At 39.5% G+C, this 11,865-nt stretch overlaps 1 protein-coding gene across 1 annotated transcript; it reads left to right on the plus strand.

Moving 5' to 3' along the window:
• The first annotated feature begins 269 nt into the window (after positions 1 to 269).
• Positions 270 to 11,447, plus strand: LOC112553152 (small nuclear ribonucleoprotein-associated protein B'-like). Its single transcript, XM_025220181.1, has 5 exons — positions 270 to 424; positions 1,457 to 1,720; positions 6,271 to 6,502; positions 8,679 to 8,783; positions 11,072 to 11,447. The coding sequence occupies exons 1-5, from the start codon at positions 422 to 424 to the stop codon at positions 11,107 to 11,109; spliced, it is 642 nt and encodes a 213-aa protein (XP_025075966.1). The 5' UTR covers positions 270 to 421; the 3' UTR covers positions 11,110 to 11,447.
• The last annotated feature ends 418 nt before the right edge of the window (positions 11,448 to 11,865 follow it).

Below are 11,865 nucleotides of genomic sequence, written 5' to 3' on the forward strand. Positions count from 1 at the left end.
ATGAAGCTTATTTTAAATAACGGTTTTAATGATAGAGTGCTTTATAGTCAGCAGGATTTGTCATGGCGTTGGTGCTGAATGCACGGTCTAAGCATAGAAATCTGTGATCATCTCTGTATATAAGTATCTCATATAGAATACTAGAATGTTATATTTCACACTGTCGATGTGGTGATTGTTCTGTTGTTGTTGTCAGCGCGCATTCAGCACTGAAAGCAGTGAGTTAATCACAAACACGTCTGATGAGCTGCCCCGACAAGGGGAGGGAAGGCGGCGCGTGGTTAGTTACGGCCCTTGAGTCCCGTCTTGCCGGCTACTTCCGGTGGTGAGAAAGCGTAGGGCTGACGTTATAAATAATCAACAAAGCCGATGGTCTATCTGGAAATATTTTATCGATAGATTTTACATCCACGCAGCAAAAATGGTAAGCTCATATATAAAGCAAATTTGATCGTAAACATCGCTTTTCTTGTTCTGACGAGTGGCTAGTTTCAGTTCTGTTGTTTTTAAAAATAGAGCCTTGCTGACAGCGAGTGTGAGCCCACAGCGACTTGGCGCCTCAGTTTGGCTCCCTCACACAAATGTGCACACACGGTCTTGACTGATGAAGCTGAAGCACTGAATGGGCTCACACACTGCTGTGACTATGAATGAGAATATTTTTGGCAGTTGGGATCACAAGCGTTGGACAATAAAAGCCGTTGCTGTCTGTATTGGCTGTACGCAGGTCCTAGGACCTAGGTCACCGACTATTCATTTCACACCACATCAATGCGGTTATGTGACATTTTATTTTTCCCAATGCAACTCACCCTTTCACCATTACAATAAATCTCATCACTCATTTTTATCAGCCACTCACCCTCCTAAACAATATCAAGATGAAGCCATAACTTTCAGAAGACAATTTGTTTATACTATAACTGATAATTATTAGAACAACATTGGCACCTAACTTTTTTTTTAGTTTATTTTCTCATTCTGTTGTACAGATGCATAACACATAAAATACAATATTTAAAATATAAAACACCTAATCTTTACCATAATGCTATAAAGGTTAGAATCACCAGTGACCAGCAAGTTAAAACTGAATGCAGGTTTGTTTCCACCTGATTCTTACAGCAACTTTAGATGTGATGGTTTTTTTTAAAGGCAATGATTTAGATGAAGTGTGGAAAAGGAGATTTCTTGCAAATGAAACATAACATCCATTACATTGTAATTCTAACCCTGAAATTATTGTAGAATCCTAATTATGGCTTTATCAATAATTGAATTAGGATAGGGATCAGGGTAAATATGTTCTGGAAGAAATGTGATTTGTATAATCTTGTCTTTGATTGGTGTGTACTCACTGTTACTATGTGTATTTACAGTGAGGAGGATAGTATTGGTATACATCTCGTATACTTTCTGCTGCATGCATTCATTAACTTAATCTCTTTTGCTGCAGACGGTCGGACGCAGCTCTAAGATGCTGCAGCACATCAACTATAGGATGAGGTGCACACTGCAGGATGGACGGACATTTATTGGAACCTTCAAAGCATTTGACAAACACATGAACCTTATTCTTGGGGACTGTGATGAGTTCCGTAAGATAAAGCCCAAGACAGCTAAGAGTGGTGAGAGGGAAGAGAAAAGAGTCTTAGGCTTGGTCTTGCTTCGAGGAGAGCATTTAGTTTCTATGACAGTGGAAGGACCACCCTCAGCAGAGGTTTGTTACTAACAGTTGACATTTTTATAAGTGAAACATCAAGGGTCAAGATATAAAGGGAAGCAGCTAGCAGAGAGAAAAGAAAGATGTTCGTCATTATAATCTGCTTTCTCTCCCCTAACTTGATATATGAATAAAAGGCTTGGGCTATTTTTATCTTTCCCGGGTCGTCCTTGAGTTGGTCATTGCTCTTGGCTTATTTGGTAATTTCTTGTTAAAATTTTCAAAAGTGATCTGATCAGTTCATTCCCACCTATCATCAGCAAAATGGCTAAAGTTTGATTTTCTCGAACTCGGTAGTGATGGACACAGAGTTTAACAAACTTTCTCTGATTCGTAAATGAAAATAATAAGTCTTTGATGGGAATATTCCTCGAAGTCCCAAAATCAAAATGCACCAATTATATAATTAATAAAAAGAGTGCTGAGAAGTAGCACATGCCAAAGCAAAATCACAATGTGAAGTCATAATGGATTCTGATGATTTTAAGAAAGTAAAATCTTATCTCTTGTTGAAAAACTTTTTTTCAAAGGTTTAAGGTTAGACACCGGTCGAAAAAAAATTTTTTTTGTTTCACGGGATAGCGCGGATTTTTTTGTATCAGCTATTTAGCCCTTGAATGAAGTTTCAAAAACTGGTTTTACTGCACTCGTCGCGCTATCGGTTGCCATGGAAACAATCCAAAATGGCGCCAAAACAAACAATTTTAAAAGCTAAAAACTTCTTCAATTTTGTGAGTAGACTCAAAATTCTTTTTGAAATAGTTACCTAAAAGACAGATCTACATTTCTATGATAAAGAATTTGCGAATTCCTCTTAGTTTTTTTTATAATTTTTTTTTTTGTAAAAAAGTGTGTTAAATTTTAAGAAATTTTGATGTAAAACGGTATAACTACCAAACTACTAAGTAATTTTTAAAAATCTATCATAGAAATGTTTAAATTTGTATGAAGAAAAGCTCAACCAAATTGCAGATCTATATCTCTTGTCAAAAAGAAGGAGTTAGCTTTTGAAGTAAACAGTCTCTAACCAAAACAAGAAACTGAGAAATCGCGGAAAGAAAAACTGAAAGCTTAGTAACTTCTAAACTACTCAATATTTTTTTTAAAGCTCTCATAGAAATGTTTAAATATGAATAAAGAAAACTTCAACCCAATTTTAGGCCTGTATCACATGCCAATATAAAGTTATTTCAACTAAACAAGCTTACTAAAACAAGAAACTGAAAAGGCGAAGGAAAACAAAGTGAAAGCTTAGTAACTACTAAACCACTAAATATTTTTTAAAAAGCTCTCACTGAAATGTTTACATATGTATGAAGAAAACTTCATTCAAATTTTAGGCCTGTATCACATGTCAATATAAAGTTATAGGGATTTTAAGTAAACAAACTGTAACAAAAACAATGAACGGAAAAAGCGCGAGCAGAAATATCAAGCTTAGTAACTTTGTTTTATCTAAGCCTTTCATGTAATTTACCTGCTGAATGAAAAGTATAACCATCTTTCAATGTGTTACTACATATAACTTTAACATTACTAATAAAATTAATTATTTTATTCACTTTTAGAAAAGTCAACATGGTTGTGTTGTGTACCCAACTGCTGACTAGGCTTCAGAGAAGTACACAGTAATAAAAACAATGGTGTTTGCAAACATTGAGCAACACAGTTATAGGTTTAGTTAGTTATATAGAAGTTCAGTGTCCACTAGCTTCATGGTTTTTGCCATCTTTGGTCTTTTGCTCTCTAACATTTAGTGATGATGTCGCATATTGCTTCCAATTTTTGCGAGCATCTACTGAAGTAGCAGCATTAGTAGGAAACACTCTCATCTTTCTTAGCCTTCAGTTGCAGGGTGATGGGATGAACATCAATTAAAGAAATTATTTCAAAAGCTTATAGGGGAGTATAACCAATTCTTGCAGCCCTATGCTCCACTGGGGACAAATAGGAATAAGAATAACCTATTCATGAAATCTAGAGATACATCACTGGTGCACCAGAATTTAAGCAGCTGCTCATGTTCTGTTCCTCTGTATGCTAGGATTATTTTATGAATTACCTCTGTAGTCACATGGATTAAAGATGGTTGATTTTTGTGGCTAGGGGGTATCTTATTTTCTGTCAAAGATTTCTGGGAAAAGCACTATAGCTGTCTGGCCTTTTAGGGGGCTGACAATGATGTGCTCTCTAGACACTGAATGGCTACAAACTTGACTAGATAGCAGTTTTCATTGTTTGTTGGGAATGCTATACATAATTGTCTTCACATTCTGTTTGTTACATTTGGTTGGAGTAAGACCATCCAACCCCCACCCAACCTTTGTTTTCTGTGCAAATGATGTAAGCTCTGTTTCCCTACATTCCTGACAAAGTACATAAATAACTAGCATTGCAAATTGACTCAAATGTGTAAATGTTTGCATCTAGTCCTGATTACTACCGAGATTTGCAGCAGAAATGAAAACTTCGCTTTATTTTCAGCTCGCTTACCACATGACTGATGGTGATTTCGACAGCCGAATTCGGTTCACTAAGTTACTTTTTTTAGCTGCTTCGACGGTCTAAGAATGTCCACGTGGTTTTTATTTTTTTGCACGTGGTATTGTGAGAAGAAATGAGCGTCTGACAGGCACAATAAACATTTAATATCAACGTTAATGTCTTAGAAAAGAAAATATCCCAGAACTAGCTTTGACTTGCTGTCTCCATTTGTTTATACATCCGGAGGCCATGACAGTTGCCTTGTGGGATACCCGAGCACAGCCGAAGCGTGTTCGTGTGCCCTATGACCCCGTCTAGGTCGGCATTAGTGAATTCTGATTGGCTATATGCAAAGTATGTTACGCATGCGTCCATATAAGGAAGTTTCCGACCCTTTGTGTCGTCTAGAAAAGAGCTTGTATCATAGCTTGGGGCCTTCTAAGGGTTTTGACTCAGCCTTTGTTTGAAAATTCATGTCATGACCTTTCGACCGATATACGATGTGACACAGTTGCCCACGTGGCGAGGTGTGTTGCTATGTCTCAAACATTCTCTATTCTCGCTAATTCTGCGCTCGGGAAAAGTAAATAGGATAGAAGTAGATGTTTTCATTGACAAAATAGACATATTTCTAGATTATTCTATGAAAAACCACTTGGCGAGTGAATAGAACAAAATATGAACTTTGACAGTATGAAGTAATCTGAAAATGGCCAAAATGAAAAATTTTTGACAATTTTTCGACCGGTGTCTGGCCTTAAATTGTAATAATGCAGATATTAAAAGATGGCAACGTGATTGTTTTCATTAGCATACAGATTATTTTGGTTTAGTTTCCTCCAGCCACATACACAACATGAGCTTTTATTTATGACATTGGTTTCTGAACCATTTTTTTATCGCCAATTTATTCGGCAGGATGTATTCAGGTTATAAAAGTTTTCTGTTTGTGGTTTGTTTACTGTAAACACTTGGTACTGATGACATGGAAATAAATAACAATGGCATCTTTACATCAGGTGTAAAGTGGTAGTCTATTTTAGGTAATGCATTGAATTTAAAAATTTTAAATAAAAATTTAAAATGTCAGCCTTTGTTAAGATTTTGATAACAATTGAATTATGCGATTTTGCATACAGTTAAAGTGAAATAGTGTTAATGCAGTGGATGAAGCAGTGCACGCCCATTTTTTTTCATACCTTAAATGGTCTTTCGATGTCATGGTAATAATTATGATTACTACCTATATTTTGTGAAACTTTTTGCTTTAGTGGAATTGTATATTACCTACTATTATATACACAATTTTAATGATATATATATACTACATGTTAAATGCCTTGGAAAAACTTTTCTTAATGCAGTTTCTCATCAAGGCAGATTAAGGTGGTTATCTCTAGGCAGGCTTATGCTAAAATAATAAAAATTTGTAATCTTGTGTACAGACGAATAAGCTATATGATAGCATATTGATTTTTTTGGTTTAGGAATTTTTGTGGCTGCTATTGGTAATTGAAAATTTATTTCCTTTTTGTGTTTTCTTGAGGGTATCATATTTGACTGCAGATATCACTAAAACACTTTGAGATACCACAAAATCAATGTGTCGATCCTTAGATTATCAGGTTTCACAAAAAAGCCAATAAGTATAGAATATGTCTTAAGGTGTTCTTTGTTTTTAAAATACTTGTACTTTTTTAATGAAAATGTCAATATTTCATTTTACCTACTCAGATTTATTTTTGTATTACATTTATCAACTTACAGTGGAACAAGCTTTTAAGCCTAGATTTTCACTTGTTGAAGTGGACCTCAGACTTTAAATTCTGGCTTAGCGGATTTTTGACTGTTGTTTGGCTTGTGTTTTAGTGGAAGTTACTAGTGGTGCACACAAGTCTGTGTCCAGTCACATTACCTAGTCTTTCGCAGTAGTGGGAGATTTGTTAAAAGTCTTGCTGCAGGCTGTGGAGAAAAGTATGTGCATAGACCAGTATCTTGTATGTGTTAAATTGTCATATAAATCAGTGTGGTCACCTGTATATTTGTAAACTACTGTTGTGCAGGAGGGAATAGCACGTGTGCCTCTTGCGGGAACAGCAGGGGGCTCAGGTATGGGGCGAGCAGCTGGTCGTGGTGTGCCAGCAGGTGCTGGAATGGGTGCTGGTGCTCCAGGCTTACAAGGTCCGGTGCGAGGTGTGGGTGGTCCATCGCAACAGATGATGACTCCAGCAGGTCGTGCTACAGTGTCTGCACCAGCAAGACCTGCCATGCCTCGAGGCATGCCCCCTATGGGAGGTAAGACTTTTTCTGTACTTTGTTCTTAAAGAGAGAGTAAGCACTGGGTTTCTTTCATGTGTGTAAATAAATGAATATATGAGGGAAGAAACTGTCAGCTTTTTTTCTGTGATTGTTTTACTACTGATTACTTGCCTTAACTCTTCCTATAGAATTCACACCTGCAAATAGCTACTGCTTCGTGGTGTTGATTAGTCTGTATTGAATGAGTTAAAGGGCTAAACTAGTCAACCAATCAGGAATTTAGTTACATTTGAAAGTAAAAAAATGTGTCTGTTGGTCAAGAGATATGTTTTTGCTGGTTGTTTGATTTGACATGGGTTTGTACGTTGACAGCCTAAAAGACAACAGTAGGTACTATAATTTATATTGTAGTAAAATATTTCATTGGTTGGCACTTTATGCTTTTATATTTGCACGAATATATTTGTTTATTTCTGCCTTGTATCCCAATTTAGGACAGGAACTCTCTACATTCCATACAGTTATCATTTTTCATATGAATTTAGTCCAATAAAACAAAAACTATATTTTATTGCAGATCATACCACTGAAATATTTTTTTTAATGTGCTTTAAAACCGTGTGTCAATGATAGTTGGTTTTTGTTGTAGATTAATAGGTGTGAATATTGGAGCACATTGTACTTTGGGCCACCACTACCATTCTAAGTGTTCAGTCCCATCACTTTTCATTGGTAGTAGATGAAATAATAGCAGATTTGTGCTTTCCTTAGTGAATTACTTGTTCTGTATCAGACACCTTTTTTTGAGGTGCAAAATATGTTTTGCAATTTGTATCAAAGGCAAACAATGAGTAAGAGGGTGATTAGTTAAAACTAATCAGTGTTTTGTTGTGTTAGATGGTGTTTTTTTGTACATGTAACAGAGGAAAGTGGAACATTTTTCATCTCATCTCTTACCATGCTATAGCCTTAGTTGCTGGCTTAGAGTAAAACACCAGTTCCCCACCCCCACCCCTCATCTCGTTTTCTTCCATCAGTCAAGGGATAACTGTTAGTCACATCTAAAGGGAGGTAACCAGTTATGGGTTTTAAAATTGTTGAATATGATTTCTCTCCCTTAAGAGTTTTGAAGGCCTGATGCTGTAGCTAGCATGTTGTACAACTGCACTATTTATTAAGGATTTTTAAGTTAATGTGATATTAAGAACAGTGGCCTGTAATTTGATCTCTCCAAAACACAGGATTGAAGAAGTATTTCTTATTTGGATGCATTTAAATACTCATAGCTAATGTTACATTTCAGTGCTGTTTGCAATACTTGTAAAGTATTGTTTCTGTAAACTATTTCTTATTTGGATACGATTTAAATACTTGTCAGTTTTACATTTAAGTGCTGCAGGGTTCCCAGGTCCTTACAAGGTCCTTATAAGTCCTTACATATTGAATTTTCGCCATAAGGCCTTATAAGTCCTTATATTTGCCATGCGGTCCTTACAAATTCTCATACAGGTCCTTACATTTTCTCTGTGACCCTTACAAGTCCTTATATCGATAAAATATTACCACAAATTTATTTTCGGAGTCGACTTTGGCACAAAATACCGACAATTTTTCGCCGCATGTTTGGTCTACACATCTGTACAACACTAGTTGCCCTTCCGTACTCGCAAAAAACACTCTTTTTTCAAAAGGTCTTTAGAAACTTACTCTTTCTTGAACCTTGATCTTCTAGTACTACTGTGCATAGCTCTATTTCTCTCTCTCTCTCTTCCCGTTAGAGTGTGTGTGCGAGAGAGAGACATGAACTGACTTTTGTATTACACCAAAGAATGGCTTTCAGGTTTTGCAATTATTATTACTTAGATTTCTAGAAAACTTGGAACATTAACGGTGTATGTTATCAGCGCGCTAAGGACACTTTTTAAGTTATCTAATCTAAATGTGGAAGACAGGCATCAAAATTAACTCTTTGATTATTTATTACTAGAAATACATGTATTTGAGAACATAGAGAAGACCACAGATTCATAAATAATACATCTTTCCGACCATACAAGAGAAAAACTTAAGCATTGATGACTGTCACTTAGGTCCTTACGAATGCATGAAAGGTCCTTATAAGGTCCTTACTCGGCACCATCCCTGTCCCTGGGAACCCTGTGCTGCTTTCAGCTGTGATGGTAGCTTTGTTATATGATATTGTGTTGTCTAGGACCTCCGCGGGGACCTCCAATGATGATGGGTGGTGTGCGACCTCCTGGGCCGGGTGGCAGAGGAGTTATGCCCCCTCGGGGACCTATGCCTGGTATGATGAGAGGTGAGTATTATCTGATAGGTTTTTGGTCCTTGCTCACAATAAACACTTGCTATATTCACTGACTTATGCCTGCTTTGGTCATGGCCCAACGTATAACACTTGCTTTGTTCGCTGGTGATAAACTTCTCAAACCATTGATTTTGGGATAATACACGAGTCATTGTGGGTTAGGTATTTGCTTTCAATGACTTTCCCTAAGTGTTAAGTAAAAATAAAAGTTGTAAAAACCAGATAACTGTTATGTAACTGTACAGTTCTAAAGATTTTATCAGATGACAGAAAAGAATGCTGGTGTAAAAAGACAAAACAGCAGCTGCCGATCCTGATGTGTTTGGGCAAGAACAGTCAGACTTGATTTGGGATCAAATCTGAGGGGAGGGGGTTAAAAGTAGTTTTATAAAAGCATTGAGAACCGAATGCACATATCAAATATGCGTATTTCTTTGTTCTCAATTTTTAATGGGCTATGGTTCACAATGATTTTGGAAAACAGTTTCCGGTTGAAAAAATTATTATTTCTGTGGCTGGTGCTTATCTATCAGACCACCCTTGGTTTGTTTGGCTTTTTTTTTTTTTTTTTTTTTTTGGCTTTTGTTGGTTGGGGTTTTCTTTATTTAATTTGCTTTCTGGCTTTGTTTATAGCTTAGATTGTATTTGAGAGGAGTCAGGTCGGTTTGGCTGGGGATGTTTTGGCTAGACCTGCATATGCAACATTGAATTTAAGAGCTGAAATTGGCAAAGACAATATACATTGTATAATCTTAATGTAACAATTTATAAAATGACACATAGTCACACTCCTTATGAGTGTGAGTATACGCTTTACAAATTTTGCTTTTATTATTCTTATGTCTTTATGCATTGGAAATGCGCACAGTGAGGTTTTGCCCTATTGGATGGTACTGTAGACTGGTTTCTTCCACCCCCTTCATTGGTCAAATTATTGCCTCATTACTCTTGTTAGGTAGTTTCAGAGAATAAATTAAGATGTTTAATGAGATTGATGTATGACTGTAGAAAGGGAATGAAAGAGGGTGAAATTTTTTCCTTAGAAGGGTAGGGGTGTTGCTTTATTTTTTTTGCCTACTGGATGGTTAGAGCGTTGGCATACGAACTGATAGGCTCATTCCATATCCATTTGGTGTAAGCTAACGACCCAGTTCACCCATCTGTCAGGAATGGGTACCTGACTCCAGAGAGGGTCGGGGAAGGTGAGGCAGCAAGGGAATGAAGATGGGCACCGCCCTGATCTAAAGCTGGCCCCAAGAAAAGGGAGTCACCTCGCTCCTCCGAGACCTTAAAAAATAAAAGGTTAGGGAACAGTCGTAGTTGTGGGTATGCAAATGTGTCTCCGACACCTTTCCTTTAGAGATAGTATGAATTTTTGCTGAATGTCTGCTGGAAGTTTGGCCGAGAGAGAGGCTGCTGTGGCTCAAAAAAGTTTTGGTTGTCGGAGAAGGGTAGGCTTGCATAAGTGTGTGCTGTAGGTAGACTCTAGGAAGTGTAGGGGTTTTTTGGGGGGAAGGGGTGGAGACTACAGAGCGCAGCCTGGGGATAGGGAGGTGGCGCTGTTTCCCTAATAAGTCCTCTCCTGCCGCTGCCCGCTGTCCCTACCCCGCGGGCTGTGGCTGGGCGCGCGATTATGCTTTCATCAGGCGGGTATTGATCCGCACAGCTTCACCGCCTGAGGGCGCCCTCGGTCCTTGTAATAACACAGCTACCTCCCACCTCCCCCGCTACCCTCCTCGCGCTTGTCCCGTGTGCCCTGAGGGGGCCGGGTGTATGCGAGAGCGCGGGGAAGGGGTGGGTGGGCCGCGGGCCCAGGGCAGGTGTTGTTAGCCGCGGTGAAGAGGCATAATGGCCAGATAGCTAGCTGCCTGTTATTACCAGCCCAAGCCCGTCCGGCAATCTTCCATTTACCTCCGGTCTCCTCTTCTTTCCTCTTGCTGCTGCCGCGTGGGGCCTGCTTACCCTAGGGGCAGGGAGCCGCTGTGACGGGGTGCGTGGAGAGGGGAGGTGTCGGGTGTCCGCTAGGTGAGCACAGCGTGCAGCCTTGGACCTTTCTGGCGGCACTTGTGTTGTTGGTGCGTTGTGCCGCCAAACACGCGCTTCCTATGATGTGCATCATGGTGTAGTCACGTAGTGTCCTCCTGTCCTGCATCTTAGCCTTGTTAGCCAACAGCACATCCCACGTGATGTTCACCCCGCGTCATCGTGATCGCCTGTTGAAACCATTGTTGATGATAGTTGACTCTCCAGGACTTGATGTTGTGTTTGTGTCTTGCCAGGAATGCCACCAGGCATGCGTGGGCCGCCACCCATGTAGACGTGACCTCATCTCACTCATCACCTCACCCCTGTCTGACCGTGAGAGTCGCGCTTGACGAGGAGGGCGGCTGGAGGAGGCGAGGAGCTTGGTGCCGACTAAACTGTATCGGCTGCCGGACTCGCCCTTGTTCGCCCTGCGGTCTTGCTGATCGGGTGTTGCTGACACTGAACTCACTGTTGGGCAGCAAGCAGGGAGGGGAGGGGGACAGCTTGTGACTTCATCGACTCCACATTTCCATTGTCATCACTTTGTTCACATCGCCTGCAGTTTTTGTCATTAAAATCTACGTTTTTTCCTACACCTTCAATGTTTATATTAAAGAGAGATGTTTACTCCCGGTTGTTTTCACCTCTTTTCTACGGTGTGAGTGGTGGTGGTGGTGGTGTGACGTGTGGTTTCTGGAGAGGCAGGAGTAGAGAAGTGTGAGTGTTGTGAGACGATCGTGTAGAACTCGCTGTAGAGTTCACTGTGGCATCTACAGTGTGTAGTCCGCTGGTAAAGACGGCCAACAACGTGCACACCTCTCGTTCCTACTGTGTGGACACCTGTGGTTTGTAGAGACTTTTTGCACACAGGTGAGAGGAGGGCCCGATGATACCACACCTGGACTAGGTGCAGGACTTGCTGGGCAAGTGACACGTCATTTCTACGTCGCCGCGCCGGTCTGCTACAGCCGAGACAATTTATTTTTGCGGATGGGTTGGGTGGCAACTTCTTGTACTTTTATTTTAAATGTTTTCTTCCACAGGGTTT

This window comes from Pomacea canaliculata, linkage group LG12 (genome assembly GCF_003073045.1).
Source record: "Pomacea canaliculata isolate SZHN2017 linkage group LG12, ASM307304v1, whole genome shotgun sequence".
NCBI lineage: Eukaryota > Metazoa > Mollusca > Gastropoda > Architaenioglossa > Ampullariidae > Pomacea > Pomacea canaliculata.

Excerpts from the sequence above, each read along its gene's own strand:
- LOC112553152 (XM_025220181.1), top strand. Across the intron at positions 6,503-8,678 it reads AGGCATGCCCCCTATGGGAG|GACCTCCGCGGGGACCTCCA; the intron begins GTAAGACTTTTT and ends TGTGTTGTCTAG. Across the intron at positions 8,784-11,071 it reads TATGCCTGGTATGATGAGAG|GAATGCCACCAGGCATGCGT; the intron begins GTGAGTATTATC and ends GTGTCTTGCCAG.